The 24,785-nt window shown below is 40.6% G+C and overlaps 3 protein-coding genes across 4 annotated transcripts; 2 read left to right on the forward strand and 1 right to left on the reverse strand.

Moving 5' to 3' along the window:
* The first annotated feature begins 386 nt into the window (after positions 1-386).
* MED18 (mediator complex subunit 18) lies at positions 387-1,235 on the forward strand. The gene is made up of 2 exons (XM_017168827.3): positions 387-911; positions 968-1,235. The coding sequence occupies exons 1-2, from the start codon at positions 500-502 to the stop codon at positions 1,207-1,209; spliced, it is 654 nt and encodes a 217-aa protein (XP_017024316.1). The 5' UTR covers positions 387-499; the 3' UTR covers positions 1,210-1,235.
* Pex5 (peroxin 5) lies at positions 1,227-3,132 on the reverse strand. Its single transcript, XM_017168825.2, has one exon. The coding sequence runs from the start codon at positions 3,005-3,007 to the stop codon at positions 1,325-1,327; it is 1,683 nt and encodes a 560-aa protein (XP_017024314.1). The 5' UTR covers positions 3,008-3,132; the 3' UTR covers positions 1,227-1,324.
* A 571-nt stretch (positions 3,133-3,703) lies between these two features.
* Positions 3,704-24,589, forward strand: LOC108076085 (uncharacterized). 2 transcript variants are annotated; one of them, XM_070288676.1, is made up of 9 exons: positions 3,708-3,746; positions 4,056-4,644; positions 14,823-15,446; positions 18,132-19,261; positions 19,322-19,420; positions 19,483-19,650; positions 19,715-20,626; positions 20,987-21,049; positions 21,213-24,589. In XM_070288676.1, the coding sequence occupies exons 3-9, from the start codon at positions 15,237-15,239 to the stop codon at positions 22,270-22,272; spliced, it is 3,642 nt and encodes a 1,213-aa protein (XP_070144777.1). In that variant the 5' UTR covers positions 3,708-3,746; positions 4,056-4,644; positions 14,823-15,236; the 3' UTR covers positions 22,273-24,589. The 2 variants fall into 2 exon arrangements, with proteins under 2 accessions (XP_017024288.2, XP_070144777.1); XM_017168799.3 differs by having other exon boundaries at positions 3,704-4,644.
* The last annotated feature ends 196 nt before the right edge of the window (positions 24,590-24,785 follow it).

Genomic DNA, 24,785 nt, shown 5'->3' on the forward strand with positions numbered 1-24,785 from the left:
CGTTATCGGTTGCTGTGAGTGCTGCCCAGGACCAGTGTCCTTTTGGCGGGAAAAAAGCTAAATTTAAGGGTAGGAAAAATTAGACATTTTAATGCAAGTGAAAAGAAAAACTTTAATTATTTTTAACAAATTTAAAATGATATATTTATAGAGTCGTAAAATTATAAGTAGAGCTGGAAGTATATCGATTTACAGTTTATAATTTTTTTTAACTTTAAAAATAAATCAGTTAAAGTCTAAATTGGAATTAAAATATAAATAAATAAAATACATATAATAAAAAAGCTAAATATTATTTTAAAATATAATATATAATAAATTAATCGAAAATATTATCGATTTTTCACAGCTAAAAACTAGCTAGCTTCAATGTGACCGTATTTCGCCGCCATGTACTGACAACACTGACGGCAAACGTAAACAAAAGGAAAAACAACTCTTCTGCCGGCTTTAAAACTTTAAACTTTAGTTTTAAATTGTTTTACAACATATTTAAGCCATGGCCAGCGTTTCGTCGGCCCGCGAGTCCCTTTCCCACGCGCTAAACAACCGCTTTCTGCCCAATCTGGAGTACCTGCTGCAGGGCTCCATTCTGGACTCGGCCGTGGAGCACTTGATGCACAGATTAAAGGGCCTGTGCGACAATGTGGACACCTCACCGGAGACCTTCCACGACCTGGAGGTGTGCATGAGCCTGCGCCAGCCCAACTCCAATCAGCCGCTGCTATTGCGCGTGCGACGCGCTCTCGGCCGTGATGCACCCTTCCAGATGCGTTACCTGGGCAATCCGGAGGTGGATCAGCGGCGACCCACACTGGTGCGCAGCTGCATGGACTGTGCCTGCACCAATGGCATACTGGAGTTTCTCACCGAGATGGGTTTTCGTCTGGAATTTGAGTACATAGCCAAGGGTAAGGATTATCTCCTCCCACTTGAAAGGATTTCAATTGTATTTATTCCCCCTTAGGTTACATGTTCCGCAAGGGTCGGATGAAGATTACCGTCTCCAAACTAATCAAAATTGTGCCCGGCAAGCAACAGGATATGGCCAATGAGCCCATCTCGCAAAGCTACATCGTAGAGCTATCAGTGGTGGCACCCACGGGGCAGGAGAATGTCGGCGAGGAGATGCGTGTGTTTGCAGAGCAATTGAAGCCACTGGTGCAGCTGGAGAAGATTGATTACAAGCGACTGGGGGGCATGCCGTAGTCGTAAAAATAAAGGTATTATAGGAATGTCTCAAACTGGGATTTATTCACAAAAACAAAAGCAAAAATGGACAAAACAGGAGGGGATAAGGATATACATAACAATTTTTCGGGACCTAATCATTAAAGGCCTCGTTGAGCGCCGCCAAATTCCGATCGGTCACATGTCCCTGCAGATCGCTGCGTCCCATCAGCGAGATGACCATCTTAACAGTGCTCCATATTGATTCCGACATTTGATTCTGTCCCATGCTGGCCGCCGCTGGTAATTCTCTGGCCGCATTCGTATGCGCCTGCATGGTGAGCGCCGTAAGCAAATGCTCCACTGCCTCCTTGTACGCCTTGAGGTTCATGCAACACACACCCACATTGTAGCGCACGCGTATAAAACCAGGCTGCAGCTGGAGGGCATGCTGATAGGCCTCTACAGCCTCCACGGAACGTGAACCATTGGCCAAGCTGGCACCCAAACGATTCCAAGTTTTGGCATTTTGAGGATCCACCTGCAAGGCGGAATTGTAACAATCCACCGCCTTGTCAAATTCCCCGGAAAGATTGTATAGCACACCGAGTGCCTCCTGGATATCGGCATCCACTTCTGCGGGATGCTGACGCACTGCCTCCAAATATATTTGTTGTAAATCTCGCAGCTTGCTGGGGCCTATGAGAGACGAAGCCAGGGAGCTGCCCTCCGCCTGGAGCTCTGGATGTGCCTGCACAAGGTGTTGATACTTGGGATGTACTGCCAGCCAGCTGCATAGCATGCGTACGGCATTGTTCTGGAGACCCTCATTCGTATAGCAAACGGCCAGGGCCATTAGAACTTGACGGTTATCCGGCTGAAGGTCATGTGCCCGCTTCAGTGCCGCTATACCCTGCGGATCCATCTCATTCTCAGCCTGCGAGGTGCCCAACAGCTGCCATACTTCGGCTCGTTCCGGTTCCTTTTTGGCGGCCACCTCGAAGCAGAGAACAGCACTGGGTATATCGCCCTTGGCCAGGTATTCCTTACCCTTCTCAAAGGCATTCTCCAGCTCGGCCATGGGATTCTCCTCGGCGAATTCGTACTCCTTGTAGGCATCCAGGTTGTCATTGAATTCGGATAGCCACGGATGCTCATTCTCATCGGCCAGTTTCTGCCATTCATCCTGCAGGCGCTGCCAGAATTTCTCATTGAAATTTGCCGCCGTTTGCTCCTTTTGCTCGGCACTGCGCTGGTAGTCAGTGATCCAATCGTCCAGAGATTCACCCTTGGGTGCCGCTGGCAGGTTGTCCGTTATAATCGTCTCCATGGTGGAGTCAAAGAAGGGATCCTGCTGCTGCTGCTGGTAGCTGCTAGGACCCGCGGTAATGGCCATGTATGGCTGATGGAAATTCTGGCTGCGAATCAGTGGCTCATCGAAGAACTCCTGGGCATGCTGTAGCTCCTGCTGCTGGGCCTGCATGTGTATCATCTTGTTGGGCAAAGGAGGCGCCACCGCCGCCGCCAGGCCGCGTTGAAAGTCCTGGTTCCACTGGTCAGCCTGCTGATGGTGCATCTGCTGGGTATGCATCCCACCCTGGATGTTGATGTCCCGCATCTCCTGTAGAAGTGTGTCCATTTGAAAGGATTGCGGGGGTGCCGAGACCTGGCCCAGGAACTCGTTGATCAACTGATCCTCGGGGCGGGCACCCCTTTCGAATTGGCGCTGCACAAAGCCCTCGTCCTTGTGGGCAACATCGCGGGTGAACTGGCCGCCCAGCTGCATTAGCGGATTCACGCCGCCGCAATCCCCCTCGACCAGTGGGCGGAACGACATAGTGTGCGTGGGTGTGGACGTAACTGGTGGCCCTAGGCGACGACGATAAGGAAAGTAAACTAAAGTCCACAACAAAGGTCCAAATGTCCAAAAAATAAAAAAGATTGCCAGGCAGTGTGACCGACTGTTTTTTGTTTACCAATGGAGCTGCCAGACTGCGCGATAATTATCGATATATTGATATTTTGCTATATTATCGACAACCCTGAAAATATCGATATATTGGTATTTTGAAATATTATCAACAGTGTTCCCAGGTTAGGGGTTTTCCCCCTAGATTTAGGGGTTTTTTGATGTCCTAGGGGGAATTTTAGGGGGGAAGAATTTTTAGGGGGAAAGATTAGGGGTTTTTTTAAACTTGTATTAATACTATATTTTGAAAAAAACATTGTAGAATTTATAATTTACTCAACAATTTCAACACCTTTTGAAACTTTTTGTGAACAAAGAGGTTTCCAAGCCGAGTTTTCAGAAAATGTTATCGATGCATATGTATAAAAAAACATTAAAATTAACTAACAAAAAGATGTTTCTTCCCTATATTTAATAAACTAACTGATTTCTTTAATTTAGGGGGAAGACTGGATTTTTTAGGGGGAAATTTCAACTTTTTTCGATTTTTTAGGGGGAGAGCCAAATTTTCATCTGGCAACACTGATTATCAACAACCCTACATTTTGTTTTTGTTATCGACGTGAACGGACGTGTGTGCTCGTGTGATGCGGCGACAGGTTCGCAGGTAGCGTAGTTTTACCTTTGCCGCTCTACAAAAGTCAAGCCGCGACAACAATAGCAGTAACAATAAGCGCAATTATAATCGCAACAATAGGCGCATTCTTAATTGTGTTTACCTTTGATTGCCACCACACCGCTGCGGAGAAGAAGAGGGAGACAGACTTGAAATAACTGCGATTTCGACTTGTGTGTACGTGCGTGTGCTAGTGTCTTGTCGCGTCCTCCGCCGCCTCCCATATCCCGTTTTTGTTTGTTTGTTTTTGGTTCTTATTCTTACTGTCGCCGTTCCTGTTTCTTTCTCTGTCGCTGCAAGTGCGCTCGGTTTTTCCTTTTTCCTCAATTGGAATGTGCAGCCAAAGAAAAGCGGAGCAGAGCAAAGCCAATGAAAAGCAAAAGGCACAACAACAACAAGGCAAGGAAAAGCAAATGAAAGAACAAATCAGAGCAGCAACGGTATTTTGTCAACGAGAAAACGGAGAAGAATTTTATATAAGCACTAAAAGCACATAACATAATCTACTATTCCACATACATTCTGTCCCACGACAACAACAACAATAAAAACAAGGCAACTCTACCTACTACAACTACTACTACGGCAACAACAATAACAAATACAACGGCAACGACGAGGCAACGTTAAAAAGTACTAATAAATACAATTTTACACATTCACATTCCATATTTGATTCTTTTGTGTGTGAAAAACTTATAAGAGATAAAAGCAACGACAACAACAACAAAACAACACGAAACCAACGGCAAATAACAAAAGTATAAGCAGCGGCGGCAACAACAACAACAGTAAGCAGTAAGCAGCATAGCAAAGCAGCGACGTTGACGACGACCGCGGCAGCAAAGAAGAAGAAAGATAAATACATAGCAATTTCGACTAAATAAAGGTATGTGCGACGACGTTTTTACTTGACTTTATTATTACTAACTATACTAGGCGAGCGGGCGCGAGCAAGCGAGATGGATGCCACTCGCACATACACTCGCACATTTCATTATTAGTTTAACTCTTCAATTTATTATTGTTATTATTGCTGCCTTGTGGCTCTGGCTCTGCTCTCTCACTCTCTTGCTCCACTCTAGCTCTAGCGCTATCCCGCTTGCTCGCTCCTTGGCGCGCCGCTCTCAATTGGGGGGCTCTTGCTCTCTGGCTCTCCAGCTAGTTCTTAGCCGCCGTCGTTGTTGTTGTTTCTGGCATTAACTATGTTCACTTGAGCGCAGGAATAGTTACGTTAAATCAGTGCGTTTAGTGGTATTTGTGTTTGTGCTTGGGAATATGATGTCTGTCGGTGTCTGGCCGTCGCGTATGTGTCTGTTGTGTGAATAAAGATTACGCTTTTTGAATATATGCCTACGAAAATGTTTAAGAAATATACATATATACATATATCAGCACAATTGTAGTTGTAGTTGTATTTGCCTTTTGCCCGTGCATGTGCATATTTGTGCGCCAGTATGTGTTTATTGTTCTTTCGTATATTTGATCAACCGCTTGATAAAATAGAGAGAAAAACAACCAAGTCAGGTTAAAACGAGCACACGTCGGTATGTTTATATCTATAAGTGCTTTCCTATGTCTGTATGTGTGTGTTGTTTGAATTGTACATAAATTGAATTAAGTGAAATTGTTGTTATTATAGCTGCCGTTATTGTTGTTAGCGGAAATTTCTACACCGCATGTTCAGACTTTAAAATCGTCGATCATTGAAATCGAACTAAAAAAAAAAACAAAATAAAAAAAAGAAACACATACATGTGGAGCAACAACCGTTACTTTGACAGTTGGACAATTCTGATTGGGATCTCTGCGTGTGTATGTATCTGTGTGTGTGTGTTATGCAACATTTCCAGATTCTCAAAAGATCCGAAAGTATACAAAATTAATCACATCTCCCGATGGCATTTGCGCCTAATCGTTTTTCCATTCTCTCCATTCTCCAAGTTTTTCCACTTCCACCTAAGCTATCATTATATATTTATTGTCTTTCTATTTAGAAAAAAAAAAAAACGAATATAAAGAACGATAATTATTAAAAAATACAGGCATACGTATAAAGGCAATTTTAGATTATTTCAAAAGCATATCGCTTTTTCTTCAAGTTATTTATAACTCGAACCACTATCTTCTCTTAAGCAAAAGCCGTATAAAAATATTATAGTTATAGTTATAGAAACTGTTAAAAAAAGTTTTCAGTATTTATACAGTCACCAGTCAGTTGCTTAAAAGAAAATTATTAATTAATTGTATTACAAACTTTATTTTTAAATCAGGATTTATCTGATTTTAATAATAAACACACAGTTTGAGTATTACTTTATGAAATCCAGGGGTTATACAAATCCAAATTCTTTTCTTTTATTATCCTGGTAGTCTTACTTTAGATTTTTAACAACAAAAAAGTATAAAGAAACCAATTATTTGTACATTCTTTAGCTTGGCAAAGCTGCAGATTCCTGTTTTCTGCAATCTCCACTGATCCTTTGCCTATTTTTGGCCCTTCCCTTTTTTATTAAGCTGCCTGGCTAGCTGGCTGGCATTTGCAGAAAAAGAAACGAAAAAAGACAAAAACTAAAGAAAAAACCTAAACCTAAAAAAACCCACTAGACGAGTGAGCTGCACATATTTGTTAACATTACCATTACCATATCCCATTTCCAATTTCCATGCTCGCTTCTCTGTGACTCAGAAGACAGCAACTACAGCAACAACAATAATAATAATGGCAGCGACAAAGGCTGAAATAAAAACGGCAACAACAATAATGGCACACACCTATTTATGTGGTCGCACACACACACAAAACAGTGTACACTTAAAAAAAGTCAGCGATATGCATATGTAACTACTCGAGTATCATTAAATGCAGATCTCTATAAAAGCATAAAATATACAGCAAAAAAAAGCCGGAGAAGAAGAGGCATAAGCTGGGAAGTAACATTGTTGGCTTGATCGTTTACCCTTTCACAGGGTATTACTGGTTTATAAAAAGGTTTGCTTATAAATATATAATCATAACAAGTTTAGACAAAGGTACCCCATATAGTATTACGCTATTTTGTTGAAACTTTCCACCTGGCCTTGTTTCTGTTGAAAGTTCTATATAAATTGAAATCGAGCCATTATGTTATCTGAGACATTGTAACACCTGAAAGTGTGGCACGAACATAAGCTAGTTTCAAAGGAATTGTTTAGTTATTTTGTGAAGATATTTGAATTTTAATTTCCTAGAATTGTTCTTAATAATCAACAGGGGGAAACTCTATACACATTCATATTTTTATATCCTTTAGGTAGCCTTCAAATAAATAGTTTGGAAAGGGTATTACAGATATTAGTTATACGTACAAAGTTATACTGCTTGCTTTATAACCACTACCAATACCCACGCATACATTTGCCTGCCTGCTTGCACACATGCACATGCACTGCCAACAATCCATAATAATCTTCCCGTAATTTATAGTCCAAGACAATTTATGTAATTTACAAATACCAAAAACGAAAGAGACGGCACGAAAGGCAGCACAGCGGAGAGTGGAGAGCGTATAAAACGATGAGAGCGAATGCAACTGCTGCAACTAACGATAATAACAATAACGAAAAATACATATAATAAAAACGAGAAAAAAAAAACAGCACACACAGAAACAACAACAACAACGACAGAAAAGCAGCAATAAACAGCTACAGCAACAACTGCAACAATAGCGCACTAAATAAACAATTCAACAAATTTGATCCGAGGCAAACACACACACAACGACAATCATAGACAACAGACGACGACGACTCACACGCACATAAAAAAAATGCATATGGAGAAAAAAAAATAAATAAAAAATATGTACGTACGTATGCGATGCACTGCGCACTGCCAGCAAGAAAAATGAATAAAAAATACGACAGCAGTAAGTGCAGTAACAGAAACAGAAATAGCAAAAGCAATAGCAAAAGCAATAGCAAAAGCAATAGCAATAGCAATAGCAAAAGCAAAAGCAAAGTCAATAGCAAAGACAGCGCTGCAAAGACAACCTGCATGCAAGCAAGCAGCGCCAGGCCAACTGCTTGGCGCGTATACAGAAAATGTCGCTCATTCGCTCGTCCCGCTCCTTCCTCATCCTTCGCCATCGCCGCGGCCACTCGGTTCGTTCGTAGATTTAACGCTGTAAGCTGCTATTTGCCATTTGCTTTGTTTGTTTTTTGCTTCTCAAGTTTGGTGAACGCATAAAATAAACAAGTAGTTCGGAGTCCCTGTCCTAGAATTCGACTAGTTGATACCCCCTTAAAAAAAATAAATAAACAACAAACATGTGACAGCTGTGTGCAGCGGCAAGGTCTTGCAACTGCTTGCAGCTGCGGTTTTTTAACTGTAAAACTGCTTAACTCAGTGTGACAACTGTTGATCCTTACTATTCCAATAAGAATTCTGGGGAAACTTGAAAGAGATACTTTGGCATCTTTTTTTAATTATTATTTTGAAGATTTGGCAACAACCGATATACTTTTGATACCCTTGCTATCAGAATCGTCTATAAAAGTCTGTAGAAAATATACAACTTGAACCCATAAACTCGAAAACACACACACACCAGCACACACTCTTAGAGACAGATGCTAGCTTGAATGTGGTAATTGCATTTATTGCACGTGCTCCTGCTATCTCTTTTGCACTCTCTCTCGCGGCTGCCTCTGCCCCGTTGTCCCCCCTCCCCCCTGTAGACCTCTGTCGCACTTAAGAGTCAAGCACAAAATGTAAGGCCATAAAAATATTTTTCAAGCTGTAAACTTTTCTATGCTGCAGTTTCTTTCGCTCGCTTCTTTTTCTTTTGTTTGTTTGTTTCTTCTGTTGTGCCCATGATGGGTTCTTTTATGTTTGTCCTTCTCTTTTGGGGTTTTTTTGTACTCTTCTCTGTGGTTTCTCCTGGCCATCGCGATCTTCTTTTCCTTCTCTACCGTCTCTTGCTGCCTCCCACCGCCCGTCGTCTCCTGACGAACTATAGGGTATCAATCAAGCGAGCTCTTGCGGTTCCCTTTCGGATTGACAGTTGCGGTCATTTCTATAGGTAACCCTATTTCTACCAGGAATGGTAGGAACTGTAGGAAAAACAAAATATCCACAAAAAGAAGACTGTTTTCTAATTTTTTTTAATTATTATTTTATTCTTAAGTCTTCATTAAAAACCTTAAAATAATCTCTGCTTAGATTTTACTATATTTCTATAAAGCCATTTAAAATAAAACTATTTTGTACAGATATCATAAGAGACCTTGTTTTTGTTTTACTTTCATTAAAAAATATGTATTAAATTTAATAATTGACTTGTTCTTGTGAGTGAGAGTTTTTTCGAGGTCTAGTCGCTTGATTTTAGACGCTACTTATTTTACCAGCAGGCTTGTTGTAAAGGCAATTGTTTTTAAATTAATAATAAACAACAGAAGGTTGTACTATTTTAGCTACTATCATTTTGACCTCAGTTATTGCATCTTTGATGCTTTTTATGGGCAACATTGCTTGGATATGAAACTTGTCTATTGAGCAAGGAAAGAGAGAGAGGGAGCGCCTTCTTCTTGCCATGGTTCCACATCGCCTCGTCGTTCTCAGTTCGCTCTTCACATCTACTAAGGCTTATCTTTGGCCATTGCCAAGTTTTTCATCTAGTTTTTCGGCCTGACTTTTCCCCTCGATCCAAGCTCTGATTCCTGTTCTCGCATGATACCTCCTGCTCCTCCCTGCTCCTTGTTCTTCTCCTTATAGCTCTCCCACCCGCCCACACGCATCTCCTTTTGTAGAAGCGGTCGGTCGACTTTGTTTAGATCTTTTCCCCCCCGATCTTTGGTCATAATATCCTCGTTCCATCATCATCATCATTACACTAGATTTCACAAAAAAAAAAATTTAACTCTTTAGAAACATGTTTCTTAGCTTGTTTTTAAGGTCGCTGAACTCGAAAATATGTCACTCAAAAGATGTTACAACGAAGGTTTGGAATTTAATTAAAAATATAACCTCTCAAAATATAAGTTCTGGCACAATTTCGTGACCTTTGATTTGTTAAAAATAAAAGATATCTTCTCCAAAAATGTCATTATATATAAACTAGTATTATCTGGTTTAATTCGTCTTCGTTGGAACTTTTCTTTGTGCACGCATTCCATTCCAATTCGTTCTGCTCTTCTTTCACTTCAATTTAATTTTGTTTTCTTGGTGGAAGTTCTGTGGAAATTTGTAATTGCAATATTTATTTGGCTATTTCCGCGAAACGAAAACCTCAGCGTTTATCATCTGGGTTTTGTTTTCTTCGCATATATATGTGTGTGTATGATATTGTATATAGTGTGGGGCGAATTGTTTACATCATCAGATAAACCTGATACCGCAACTACAGCTATCGATATCGAGCTACTATCGAAATTAATATCTCACAAACAGATGGGGGGAGGCGAAGAAACAAACTAAACAAACACACATTCCAATCTTTTCAATCTTCTCTTATTTTCTTTATATTGTGTTGTTCAACTTACAGATGTTCGCATGTGTGTGCGTATACATTTCCTCACACAGACAGCGACCACTGTAATCAGATTTTGTATGTGTTGGTGTGTATTGGTGTGTCTTCTTCCGGAGCTATTGTTATTGCAAGTACACGTAAAATTATTGTTCACGTCGCACATTGTCGTGAGTTTGTAATTACCAACCTCGCCTCACCTCGATCCCATCTCCCATCTCCTATCTCCCCGCTTATGAGGTTTTGTATGAGGTCTCACAATGTGCAGCACACAGTCAGGCCTAGCTAAGTGAATGCTATTTGATTAAGTGATCACTTTTTGGTTTGAGGCTGCCTAGGTTCACTAGTTTTGGTTTAGTACATTCAAGTCACTTCAGAGGCTCCCCTAGAATGCACTCTTTATGGAAGGCTAAGAAGATAAGAGTTTTCACTACCTTTTCTTGATTTGAAATTTGAATTAATTTAACCTTTTCAGTCACTTTTTATTTTCAAAAGTTATCAACAGACTGAAATATTTTTTTGGTAATCTTATTTAATTTGTCTTATCTTGATTTACAATTTTGATTTATGAACAACAAGAGTACTACCTCTTCAGTTGGGTGAGTCCGATCGGAAATATTTATAAACAGTCTGAAACTTGGAGGGATTTGTAATCAGTATTTCATTATTTGCTTATGTTGAGTCTTTAGACTTTCAACAACAAAATTCCACTTGCACCGGGAAAGGGTAGAAAAAGTGGATTTATATTACTTATTTGTTTATTTTTGATTGGAATTGTTGAAATTTCGTTGTGTTTATTGATATCTTTCAAGTTACTAATTGGTCAGCGATCACTGTAGCTTTGCTGCATGCATATGCATGTTCGTACGTTTGTGAGAGTTGTAGATACGAAGAATGATATTCTTTTTGGGGGCATTGCATAATCAAGTGTAATCTCCCCTCTTTCACTGTCTTTTTTCTTTTCTCTCACTTTAAATATCTCTCTTGTTTTTCTCTTTCTTCTTGCCCTTACTGCTTGCATGCAGGAGGAGCCCGCAAATCAATTATGAACAGAGCAATTTGTTATGCAAGGCCATGGAAGGCGTGCACTGCTTTGCCCGAGTCTCCACTGCTTGGGGTTCTTGATCTGTGCTGAGATTTTCATTAAAAGAAAAATTGTAAATCTTTGTAGCAAAAAGAATTCTCCAAAGAAAAACCCATGCTTGTGGTAGCTTCTTTAGCCTTCTTTCATTATTTGAAATACTTTCTAAGTCAACGGCAGCATTAAGAATTTATCTAGTACTCGCACACATACACACACATACAAGCATACAAGCGTTTACTTTGTCATCGCTCTGCTTGCTCAGAGTCTTCAATTCTCCTAGTAGATGTGCTTCTTCTTCTTCTTCTTCGTGTTCTTCTTAGCGCTTTGCGTTTGCGTTCGCGTTCTTGTTCTTTCAGCTCCCCCCCCATATAGCTCTATTCCATTCCATTCCATCCGCAAATACGCTCACAAATATTAAATTCTATGTCTGTATGCGAACCGTACCACCTCCATGCCCATTCCTCCCCCTTGTAAGTTGCTCCGCAGTTTGTGTGCGGTGTATAAATTTTCTGTGGAACTGTACAATAGCTAAAATAATCATAAAAAGAGAAATAACAAAGTTTTAAGTCTCAGGCGGGCATATAATGTAAGTGTGTGAGTGGAGGTGAACCAACAAACCAGCACACATGTCTAGGCACGGATATATGATGGGGGGGAATGGGGGTTGGGGAGGGTATAGTAAGTGTAAGTAGTGTGTATTTGCTTTTCTCGTCGACTTCTTGAATAGTTGTAGAGTCGTTTCCATAGTTTGTTCATTCGCGGTCGGGTTGGGGTTTGGGGTTCGGGGTTCGGGTTCGTTCGGGTTCGGTGTTGGGGCTCGGTTTGGTTCGGTTGGGTCGGTCGGTGGGTTGCTTGCTCTGCGACTGCGGCTTCTACTTCGACTTGGGCTCCAAGACTCGCTCGCTCTTTTCTCTCTCTCTCTCTCTCTGCAGAAATGTAAGTTTTTGTTTAGTTTGTGCAGAAACAGAAAATTCGCCGAGCTTCTTGACTCTTTCAACGACGACGACGCTTTTCCGCCTCCGCTCTTACGCACCCTTTTCTCGTAACTCCCTCCGTTCATAGGTAATAAGCATTTCGTTTGTTATAAATTGTATCTCAGTCGGCAAATATTTCCTCATACATGTACAAACGTATGTATCTTAAACCGCGGCAGTTTCCAACCACTATTGTATTGTCACGCGCCTTTTATATGGGTTCCATTTCTTTTTAATTTTTATTTTAAAACTCCAAACAATGTCCCGACTCTGACTTGAAATGGTAATTGATGGTTTGAGTTCCATATGCGGGCCTCTTACAGACATGAAAACTATTCATATATACATAGAGTCGAAGTTCCATAATCCCAACCACAACATCTGTATTTGTATCTCACACAAAATTCAAGTTTCTTTTCAAGATTATTTATGGAATTTAAACGAGTTTTGTTTCACATACAAATTTTGTGTAATAAAAAAGGCAGTTTGGGTTTTTATTATTTGAATGGATGGTTTCGAAATTTATAAAACTTTATAACAAACTGAATTTTTCCATTGGTCTTTGATCTTGAGTATTACTTGATATAAGAATATAAGATATAAAAGCCTTTAAATAAATATGATCGTTAAATTATTGATACATTTTATAATTGAAAGGATATTCCAAGACATTGTCACAAGCATTGTGGTGGTAAAGAGTTTTCTGAAATTAATATCGAGGAAATATATTTTAAGGCTGATAATACTATCCTTGTATTATGAGATTCTGGAGATCCTAGATCATTTCAAGACTCAAAGAACTGAAAACTTCACATAAGAAAGGAATATTTCCAGAGAAGTTAAACTATTGTTGTTTTTTGCAAGGAGTGGGCGTGTGGTGGAAAGAAGGAGAATATATAGGGTTGTAGCTGAAAGAGCCTTCGTTATACAAATATGTATTGCAAATTGCTTTCGTCTTTAATGCCAGTTCCAGTTTCCAGGTGCTGTTGCCTTTGGCTCTCTCTCCTCCGCTCTCAGTGATTATGCTACGAGCTCGGCTCGTTCTTGTTCCCTCTCTCTCCGGTGGCAGAGAGATGTGCAACAGGGAGAGAGGGAGAGATCTTGGAAGAGATCAAAACAGAATTTCAATTTGCAAACTCATGTGCCTAGGATTCTCCATCTCCTCCCAGGCCGCCTACCTCCCTCCTCCCCCCCTGTATTTTGGATATAATTTTTTGCACTGAGAAACTGGTTGAGAATTTTTGCATTCCATTGCTGAACTTGAATTGCATTTGGAATTTGTTCGGTGTTCTGTGTGTGTTTTTTGCTATTCTGTGTTCGGCTCTGTGTTTTGTTCCACGCATTTTCCCATTTCCGTTCGTTCACCTTGTTCTTGTTGCCGTTGGAAGAAGATGAAACCGTGGAAGGTGTGTGGTGGTGGTGGTGGTGGGGTAGAGGGGGCAGAAGGAAAGGTAAGGTTGCTGTAAAAGTGTTGTGGGGTCGGGGGTCGGTGGGGGAGTTAAATGGAATGGAAACATCGATAGTTCGATGACTTTTCGCTTTTTAGTTAGCTTGCCTAGCAAAGCTAGCCTGACTGGCTTATCGATGACTTGTTGTGATTTATTGATCGAGATGCGTTTATCGACAGCGGATGGCGAATGGCGAAGTAAACTTAATTGCTCAACTAAATTACAGCAATTCCCCCCCGTCCCTTTGCGCTCTCCCGCCTCCCGCCTCCTCCTCCTGTCGCATTCCATAAATGAGCGAAAGAGAGCTAGCATATAAATTTATCGTCGTACTTTGTATGTGTGTGTGTGTGTGTGTGTGCTTTGTCTTCTGTCCCCGTATCTCTGCCCACCGCCCACCCCCTTCTCCTGCCTGCTTGCTTGCATAGATATAAAGTTTTATTTCATTTCGTTTCGTTACGATTTTTGCTATTATTATTTGTTCGTGTCTCTCTCTCTGTCACAGTATGTATGTTTGTATATCTAGCCGTGTAACTGTGTGCGTGTGAATGTTATTTTTTAGTTTCGACTTGTTTTCTTTTGTGTAATTTTATTTTTGTATGCAAGCGTATGTGTGTGTGTGTGTGTGTGTGTGTATCAAGTTCATAACTTTTGTATGCGGCAACGACAGTAAGAATTGTTTTGTTGTTTTTGTTGCTTTTTAAAATCCACACAATAAATATGTGTGTTTGTATGTGGCAAGGAGAGTGTGTATGTGTGTGTATGGCTGCCATTGTGTTGTCTGTGTGTGTGTTGTTGTTTTTTATTTTTCACATTTATTTTCTAGTTTGCTCGGTCGTTGTTTTGTTAACTCTTATTTAGTTTTCTTTGCGTCTTGAGCTCTCGGCTCCGGTATCATATATATTTCTCCTTTGTTGTTGTTGTTATTTAGCTTGTTCTTGTTTTTTTTTTTGTTTTTTTTTTGTTCCCCCCATTTTGTACACACATTTTCGTTGTTTATGCCCATTATTAATAAATAGTTTTCTTGTTCTGCTCTCATTCCCATTTCATTTCAGTTTGCCAACCGTCGTCGGTCCAAGCGAACGTTCCTGTGTTCCTCCGGATTCCCGGTTGTTCCTGCAATACGGTTGTTACCGCATTACGCATACGCCCCCCCCAAGCTTGCTCTCGCGTGCCACTTGTTGCCGGCTTAGTACTCTACACTCTCCACTCTCCACTCCCTCTCTTTGATTGATCCACACGATTGCGAGTGTTGTGTGGGTGGGGGTAGGAGAACGGTCGGTCAGAGAGGTGAGGCGGCAGAAGAGAGACTAAGAGGCTGAGGCTAAGGAAGAGAGGACGCGGCATGCAGTTGATGGCTAGCGGTTATTACGGTTACACCACTATCATCGCTGGTTCCTGTTCCTCCTGTTGCTTCCGTTCCAGTTACCCCCCCGTTTCCGTTCCAGTTCCCGTTCGCGCTCCCCAGGATGGAGAGCGAACAGCAACAGGAGGCGACGGGCGGAAGTCCACAATTATGTCGCATCTGTATTACCACCCACCACCACAACAACAACAACAATAACAACAATAATAGCAACAGTAATAGCAACAACAATGGCGTCACCACCGCGCAAATGATTCCCATCTTCGGTGAGGATGCGCTCTGGCAGAAGATTACCACTCTGGCCAACGTCAAGGTGAGTGCGAAAAGCCAAAAGAAAACCTAAGAAAGAAGAGAGGAGGCTTATAAGAAGCAAGAGAATGAGGTGTGAGTAGTAGCAGGAGGGCCAGGGGGGGGTGTGTTGAGCGATTCTAACATTAGGTAGTCAAAGCATCAGGAACAGAAAATGGAAAGGTGGTAATGAAGAGGAAGTGGGAGACGGGGGAAAGAAATTAAGAGAAAAAGAGAGTGAGAGAGAACGTCGAAGGTCAAGACCTCTAGTGGAAGTGTCACACAGCTACAGTGGTCACTCGCCGAGTTGTTTTTGTCGAAATATTTAAAATTGTAATAAATTATTTTATTCTAAGTTGAAGAAATGTGGTAATTAAGTTTAATAAAAAAAAAAGCTTAATTTATTTAAACAAAAAAGAGAATTTAACACGTAGTTTTATTCTTAAACTGGCTTTATTTCCTGTCAGTTTTTATCTTCCTAGTTAGCAAATTTATTTTTCTGGACAAGCTCGATGGTCACTGTATATTTATTGATTTTGATATTTGCTTTCCCCTTATCCCCACCATACCATTCTATTGATTCCGATTTTTATTCAAAAAAAAAAAAAGCTCTTCTTCGAACTGTTTGCACATTATATGGATCCTAATTTGAATTCCATACAACAGAGAGCGTAGATATGTGTATGTTTGATTGTTTGTATATTTTATAAGCCACAAGAAATAATAATTCAAAGCCAGGAAGTTTGTGTTTTTTTTTTTTTTGAGACGGCTTTTCGATTTATAAACCCTTCAAGTGGAAGATCACTTGGGCTTTGGGGCTTCTGCTTCTGTTTCTGTTTTTTTCTGTTTATTTTCTTTTCCCTATTTGATTTTTATGAGGTGTGTCTGCTATTTGCACCCACTGTCTGTCTGTTTGTAATCCAAGATTGCTGTGTACATCCAAACTGTTCTTCTTCGTGGTTTACTTGAATACTAAAACTATATATACATAAAAAAAAAAACATGAAAGTTATTCACACCACACACACACATATGGGAACACACGTATATTTATTATTCATATTAATTTTCATACACATTCGCTGGTGTATATACAATGTGGATATATAGATATAGATACATATATGTATGTAATTTGGAATCAGTTTTCATTGCTTTGTCTTGTTGCGCTGCTTGCTTCCCAGCTCCACTCCTCTCTTTGGCCATTTATTCTGTTTATTTGTTCGGCGGCTTTGGCTTCGGTTCGGTTTTGGTTTTGGTTTTTTGGTATGGCTTTTGGTTAGTTTATTTTATTCATATTGTGTATACAATTTTTTCCATTTCATTTCAACGAACGTTTCATATTTTTATCCATAGTCGCCGCCGCCACTCGATGGAATTTCTTCTTGTCTTGTCTTTATGTTTCGTTATTTCTTCATTTTATTTCATTTCGTTGGATTTCCATCTTTTGCGTTGCTTTTTCGCTTTGGCTTTTGTAAAATAATTTACCGTTTGGATTGTTGTTTGCCACCTCCCAACCTCCCCCCGCACCACCTTCTTTTCTTCTGCTTCTTCAATAGAAGCGTATATTTCCCCGGGTATATTTGTTTTTTTTTTTTTTTATTTCGTTTTTGTATGTATAATTCATATGTTTGACTTAATTCCATACATTTTTCCTTTACTTTACAACTTTATGCGGTGTCTTGAATGACTCTCTTCTCTTTTCTTTACTCTTCCGTCTCTCTAAGCTCTCTTTGTCCCCCACTTTGCCACTTCCCGCTTCCCACTCCCGTTGTTGTGGTTGTTGTCTTCGGCTTAGACGTTCGTTGGCCCCTGAAGTAAGGGGGTGTATTAAGGGGTAAGGGGTGAAGCGGAGGGGGGAGCTCAGCACGTGAATGTGAATGGGGTGGCTCTCTCTCTCTCTCTCTTTCTCTCTCTCAGTGTGTTTGCAGTGCTTTACTCTGTTGTGTGTGTGCTGCTTATTCGCCCCCACTCCCTCCTTACATTATTCGCATTTGTGTTTCCAATTCATGTGCATATTTCAATTTGATTTTCTCCTTATGTGTGGTGGAGTGTGGAGTGTGTGCTTTTCCTCAAATCGTTTGAAATGCTGCAATTTTCTGGTTTATTTGTGCAATTTTCCCACTTGAGTAGATTATGTTGCCAATTCAAGGAATTCCATATGTTGTCTCTTTCTTTCTGTCTTTCTTTCTCCCTGTTTCTAGTCATTTATTAATGTAACGGTATTGCGGGTGTTGGTAATGTCCTAATGGGAGCCTTAAAATGATTAGATCTGGCAACGCTAGGAACATGAAAACCGTTATTTGTTAGCTTTTAATTCTTAAAGGGGGGTTTAAGGTTAATTCGGGCAAAAAGGGGTTACTTTTCAAAAAATTGTTGTGGAAAAACGTCTAAAATTAGCTTAATGAATTAAATAACATATAACCACACAACATTTGAACATATTTAAAAGAATAAAAAATTTTTTTTTTAATTTTTAATATTATATTAAAAATATTTACAGTTCTAGGAGTTATAGGAATTTTAAAATATTTTTTTTTACTTTTGTTTTCTTTATATAAAAAAAAATTAAAACCCTGCAAAGATAAACAATTTCAAAAAATAACAAAAAATACAAAACCAAATATGAAAATAAAAAAATTATTACCTAAACAATGTTGCCTCAATTCTTAATTTTCTCCCTCTCTCCCTATCTCCCACCCCCTTTCAGATCAGCAAAAATGATACCCTGCCGCAGCAGATATGCGTCGACTGCGCCCAGCTAACCCTCTCGGCGTGCCAGTTGAAGAAGAAATGCGAGGAGGCGGACCACTTTTATCGCCAGCAGTTGCTGCCCCGGCGTCAGAAGATCGAGGGCGGAGGTGATCCATTAGAGGTTACCTCCGCCGCTGCGGCCGTCGATCAGGCCAAGAGCAGTGGCTGCAGCAGCGGCAGCGGAAGCAGCAGTGGCAGCGGCAGCAGCTCCACCAGCAGCAGTTCCTCCTCGGACGACGATGACGAGGAGGAGGAGGAGGATAATGACAACGAACAGGATAACGCCGCCGGAGTTGCAGCTTCGCACAAGCGTTTGCCCAATGGTCATGGTCATGGCATCAATGGTCATCTCAAGCACGAGGGTCGTGGGGAAGAAGATGATCCGGAACAGGATCAGGATCAAGAGCTGGAAGCTGTCGAAGAAGAGGAAGAGGATGAGGAGGAGGCCGAGGTCAAGGGCCAGCGCAATGGTGTGGAGTTGGTGGTAACAAAAACAGATGATATGGATGAGCTGAATCCGTTGGAACATCACCAGCACCACACCGACGATGACGACGACGATGGCGAGATTACCGTCCATGGCGTGCATTCCAAGGATCCGCCGTTCGACTTTAACTCAATCCGGTTGATGCAGGAGTATATGCAGCATCAGATGAACAAGTTTCCCAATGGCCAATCGGGCCAGGATATGGACCTTGATCTTGACCAGCAGCAGGAGCAGCAGCACCAGCAACAGCAGCAGCAGATGCATCACCACCAAGACGATGAAGATGATGAGGATATGTCCCTGCCTTTGATACCAGAGATTGAGCTGATTACCCCAGGCGATGAACCAGCGCCCTCGGAGGGCAATGGCCTGGCCCTGAATGGCGTGGTCCAGGGATTGGGTGGACCAGGTTTCCAGTGTCCGCACTGTTATCAAATCTTTGAGATGCGGCAGATCCTCAAGGCGCACATGCAGAGCGTACATGGTGCCCCGGGGCCGGTGTACGAGTGCAGCAATTGCCGCAAGACCTACTTTTACAAGCGCTTCCTGGAGAAGCATATCCGTCGTGGTCGTTGCGTCAAGAAGCGTCGCAATCAAACGTAAGTTGGGGACTAAGATTTCTAGGTTTTATATTTATGTTTCTTGCTCTTTTGGAACAGTCGTCCCATGCAGTGCTCGGATTGCCATGTTCTCTTTCCCACGGGCCATCATCTGGGCTGGCACAAGCGCACTGGATGTCCTTCCAAGGCGGCCAAAATGTGAGTTTTATTCAATTATCATCGTGAAATATAATTTATTTGTATTTATTTATAATTTTTAGGCCCCTTCAGCAGCTGTTTAAGCAAAATATTGTGCAGTTTAATAATTTCCCAAAGCGCATGGCAGCGGGAGGAGGTGGAGTAGCAGCAGCAGGTGGAGGAGGAGGAGTTGCAGGTGCAGCCACACGCAAGACCATAGCTCCTGAAATTCATGTGATGAACAATCGCAAGTAAGAACTAGTAAAAGTCTTTAAAAATCTCTTCCTAATAATTAAAATCTCTCGCTTTTTTTAGGCTGGGATTGGTGAACAAACGCAAGGGACGCACTCGCATCAAGCTGGATGCCAAGAAGATAGCTTTGGCCAAGCAGCTGATATTGCGCGAGGCCACCACAACGGTGATTGCCAACGAACTGAACATTTCGCGCACCTTTGCCTGGCGTCTGCGCAAGAGTTTGGTCAATGGGGTTAGTTTGCATGAGCGTGTGGTGGATCCGGCTCAAGAGGATCAACATCAGCAGCAGCAGCAGCAGCAGCAGCACCTCCAGCAGTTGCAGCAGCAACACCAACATCTTCATCATCACCAGCAGCAAAAGCAAGAGGATTTAGAGCGCGAAAGAGAGCATCAGCATTTGAGCCTGCCATATGGACACCTGGGATTGGGCCTCATCAAGGAGGAGCAACAGGATAGCGAAGATGAGCAGCAGCAGCATCACCACCACCCACTTGGTTTAATGGACGAATGTGGGGCGGATGAGATTGGAGCCGAGGAGACTGCCGGTTATATGGGCGATGAGGATGCCGTTTCCGGTTTGCTACACAATGGCTATGATCCCGATTCCGATCCCATCATTGATCATGATCCCTTCGAGGGGGCCACTGGTGCTGGCACCACCACCACCACCGACAATGAGCGACATTCCAATGGGCGGGGTCCTGGCTCGATTTCACCAGCGCTACCAGTTCCGGTGCAGGTTCATGCGGCCACGCGACCGGAAGTGGAGGCCTATAAGCGCCTGTTGGCCGAATCCCAGCATTTTCCCCACATTGTCAATGCCCAGCAGTTGCAGTTGCAGCAGCAGCAGCAGCAGCGGGAGAGGGAGAGGGAGCGAGAGAGGGAGAGAGAACGGGAGCAGATGCAGCATCAGCAGCAAAAGGCCCATAATGGAGGAATGCCCATGCTAAGACGTTATCCGAGCGCCGTTATGTAAGTTTTACATGTTTTTTTTTTATATTTAAAACTGTAGATTTTGTTTAAAAATTTTAGATTTCAATTTTAAAACTGTAGATTTAGTAGATTTATTTTTTTAACTTGTAAAGTTAATTTTAATATTGTAAATTTCATTTTTAAATTGTAGATTTATTTTTAAAATTCATTTTAAAATTTGAGATTTCAATTTTAAAATTTTAGATTTCAATTTTAAAATTGTAGATTTTATTTTAAAAATTGTAGATTTATTTTTAAAATTGTAGATTTATTTTTAGAATTATAGTTTTATTTTTAAAAATGTAGATTTAATTTTAAAATTGTTTATATAATTTAAAAATTTAATTTTCCTCTTTGAAGGCACGCTTTGCCCGTCAACCTGTCCCTGCGCTCCATGCCGCCCCACATGAACAGCAACGAGAGGTGAGTGTGTGTGTGTGTTATGTACAGCTCTATTTTAAAGCAATATTTTTATATATTTAAAATTCCGTTATTTTAAAATTTACAATATTTTTCAATAAGATAATATATATACCTTGTTCCTGCCTATATATAATAATATATATATTTGATATCCCGCCCACAGCAATGGCAGCTCCAGCAGCAACACGGCAGCTCCTCCACAAGTTGCTGCCTCCTCCTCCTCGTCCGCAACGACCACGCCAACCGGCAAGAAGCCCCGCAAGCCGAACGTCTTTATCGATGATGAAAAATATGCCATGGCCAAGCTGCTGGTGGCCCAAAATTCATCGACCATGGAGATAGCACGAGCTCTAAATGTATCCCAGATGACGGCCTGGAAAGTGCGCGATGCCATACTCAAGGGAGTTCCGCTCTCCTATCGCAACAAGCGAGCCGATGGCAGGCATGCCGAAGAGCAACTGACGGTCAAGGAGCAGCAGCAGCAGCACCATCATCACCACCAGCAACAACAACAACAACAACAGCAACAGCAGCAGCTTGAGCAGCGCCAGCAGGAGCTGCAACGCCAACAGGAATTGCAGCAGCAGCAGGAGTTGCAGCGTCAGCAACTCGAGCAAATGGAGATGATCAAGCAACAGCAGAAGCGTCAGCAACAGCAGCAGCAGGAATTGCTGCTCCAACAGCAGCAGCAGCAGCAGCAACAACAAATGCGTCACCACTCACCGGCAGCAGCAGCAGCAGCAGCAGACACATCACATCACTATCAGCAGCAAGCAAAGGTTCTGCATCCGCGACGCCGTCTTAAGGCCGCCGAACGTGAGCTGCGCGACAAGGAGATCACGCGCGAAATCCTCGAGCTGATCAAAGAGGATAGCAACATACAGTACTGGAAAGTATCGGCCCGCTTGGCCGAAAAAGGTATCAATATATCGCCTTCGTCCGTCTGCCAGAAGCTCAAATCGATGGGCATTCATCGGCGCTGGAAGCCGGGCGATAAGCCACCCATGCTGGCCATAAATCAGCTTAAAGTGGCCACTGCAGCGGCAGCAGCGGCGGCGGCAGCAGCAGCGGCAGCTGGTTTGTCAGGCGGAGGAGGGATACCGGGTGGAGGAGGTGGAGGAGTACCCGCCGGCAGTGGCTTTGGTTTGGCCACCGATGATGGCTACGAGCCGCAGCAGTTTGATATGGGTGGGCCACACTTTCTGAGTGCCTTTACGCGGTGAATCAACAAGAGCAGCAGCCGTCTAGATCCAGACACTACAAAAGGGAATTGAAGTGGATCGAAGGTAAGGTTTACAGCGTAAGAAACTTGGGTTGAGGGAATTTCTAGAAAGAAACGAAAGCCGTCAGAAGGAGATATATATATATAGAAATAGAGAGAAAGAGAAAGAAAGGGAAAGAAAGAGAAAGAAAGAGAGGGAAAGAGAAAGAGTTAAAGAGAAAGAAAGGGAAAGAAAGAGTTAAAGAGAAAGAAAGAGAGGTAGAAGAGTTAGATTTAGTAATGAAAGGAAATAAGTTTTTCGATCTACAGTCTTTTTTCATTGCTTTTTGATTTGATTTTTGATATTCTCTGCTGTTGACAGCGTTTTTTAAGTTTTTTTTTTTTATATTTATAAAGTTATATACATATATATTATATATATGGATCGAAACACTTGAACCTGTATTTTTTATATAGTATTTGCCGTTTAGGAGAAACAAACAACAACCTTTTTATTTGTATTATGTAACCGATATGAGATAGATATATATATATTGTACGTTTCTGTATTAGATTTATGTACACATGTATATCCCATACACACACACACACACACACACACACACATTTCCATTCCAAAACCAAGAAGCCATTCATAGAACCCTTCCTTTATCCCCACATTGAGTAGCTTCTTCTTCCACCCAACATTAGCCCATAGGTTTTAATATTATTTTAGTTTAAAACCTACATTATGCATTCATATTTATTGATGGCATTATTCAGTACTGAAATATAATTTAGTTAAATTATTGAGTTAAACAATCAGAACAAGACAAGGAAGCAGAACAAAGCAGCATCTAGGAAAGGCAAGGTGAGAGAGAGAGAGGGAAGCTAGCGACATAAGTGCAATTATAAACTAAACAAAAAAACAAAGCAAAACAGCTGAAAAACATAAGAGAAAATGTAAAACATTAGGCAGGATAAAAAAGGAAACAAAGAGAAGGAAAAGAGAGTAAGAAAAGACAGAGAAGATTGTGTAAAAGTATGCAGCTTGCTTATAATTCCCAACTTGCTTTGGCTCCATCCAAGCCCCATTTTAATGTGGAGACAAGACCAGAGAATCAGTGTTAACAAAAGATTAAGTAGAAAGAAAGACAAAAAATAAGAAAAAAAAATACATTGTAGCCAATTTTTAGTGAAAAATGAGAGAAAAAACCCACAAAAGGAAAATAAAAACAAGACAAGGAGAACTCAGAACTGTATTTATTTACAGATAATTTTTTTTTAGCACATATTTGATTTTATTTGTATTTTTCCATTTTTGTTGAAACACAAAAAGAATTGCATTTGACCTGCGATTTATTTTTGGATAGATTTTAAGGTTTTTAAGCTTAGAGCAAAAGAGATAGACAGAGAGAGAGAGAAAGAGAAAGAAAGTTGAGTTAGTATCTTAACATAACTTTTTTTTTTAGTTAATAATAATTATAATTTTGTAACTGCTTTTTAAACCAATCAATCCACTCGATAAATGATTCCCTCCCTCCAAAAAAAAACCCTCAAACACACACCAAACACACATCTACACACACACCACTAAGCGCAAGCGGGCTAACGAACTGTGCAAAGTATTTTCTATATGCATTACTCTATATATATATATATATAAATAAAAATAAATATAAATGTATAACCATAAACCATAAATACGCAAAACTACATTTATAAAGTAATTTGTTTTTTTTTCACATATTTTTTTTTAATGTATTTATTAGCAGCAGCTTTTAAACAATAATCATAGAATTATAATAATTTTTTTTTTGTATGAAATACAAAGAAGAATAATATAATTTAAACAATAAATAAAAATATATATATTAAAAAAGCGTATATACTCGTAAGGATCCATTGCAAGCAGCATCAAACAAATAGAACTGACGTGCCTATGTAGCGATTAAATCTTACACCCACACACCACACACACACTACACACACACACCTAGAGAGAAACTGATGTTAATGCATAAAGAAATAATCATTCCAAAATGTCATACGAAGGAAAGAAAAAACAAAAAACAATAAAAAAAAACATAAACATTATATATGATTACATAAATGTAGCAGAATATATATATATATGAAACATGCTCTATATATATGTATATTTTTTATTAAATATTCCATTTGAAAAAAAAGAACCATTGTTGTTTTTTTATTTGTGGGTTAAAAGCTGGTTAAATAATTTGTTGTCTCCGCAAAATATGCTACATATTCTCATATCTGTGGGGCACAGAGAGAGCGAGAGTGCCTATTTTCCAGATGATCATCGATTATAAAGTATGTTCACAGCTGTCGTCGTAAAACATTGTTTTTAAATACAAGTAAGAACCCAAATTGGGGTAGCCGAAGTTTGTATACCCTGTAAATAAAATTTAAATTGGTTTTAAATTTTATTTTATTTATTTTTATTTATTTATTTATTTTTTATGTGCCAATTTTTGATATTTTTAAACCCTTAAAAAGTTTTGAAAAATTGCT

Source organism: Drosophila kikkawai, chromosome X (genome assembly GCF_030179895.1).
Source record: "Drosophila kikkawai strain 14028-0561.14 chromosome X, DkikHiC1v2, whole genome shotgun sequence".
In the NCBI taxonomy this organism is placed as follows: Eukaryota; Metazoa; Arthropoda; class Insecta; order Diptera; family Drosophilidae; genus Drosophila; species Drosophila kikkawai.

Bases quoted from the DNA above. Each gene is read 5' to 3' on its own strand.
- MED18 (XM_017168827.3), top strand. From the start codon at position 500: ATGGCCAGCGTTTCGTCGGCCCGCGAGTCCCTTTCCCACGCGCTAAAC. The intron at 912-967 runs GTAAGGATTATC...ATTCCCCCTTAG, and splicing joins ATTTGAGTACATAGCCAAGG to GTTACATGTTCCGCAAGGGT.
- LOC108076085 (XM_017168799.3), top strand. From the start codon at position 15,237: ATGGAGAGCGAACAGCAACAGGAGGCGACGGGCGGAAGTCCACAATTA. The intron at 15,447-18,131 runs GTGAGTGCGAAA...ACCCCCTTTCAG, and splicing joins CCACTCTGGCCAACGTCAAG to ATCAGCAAAAATGATACCCT. The intron at 19,651-19,714 runs GTAAGAACTAGT...CGCTTTTTTTAG, and splicing joins CATGTGATGAACAATCGCAA to GCTGGGATTGGTGAACAAAC.
- Pex5 (XM_017168825.2), bottom strand. From the start codon at position 3,007: ATGTCGTTCCGCCCACTGGTCGAGGGGGATTGCGGCGGCGTGAATCCG.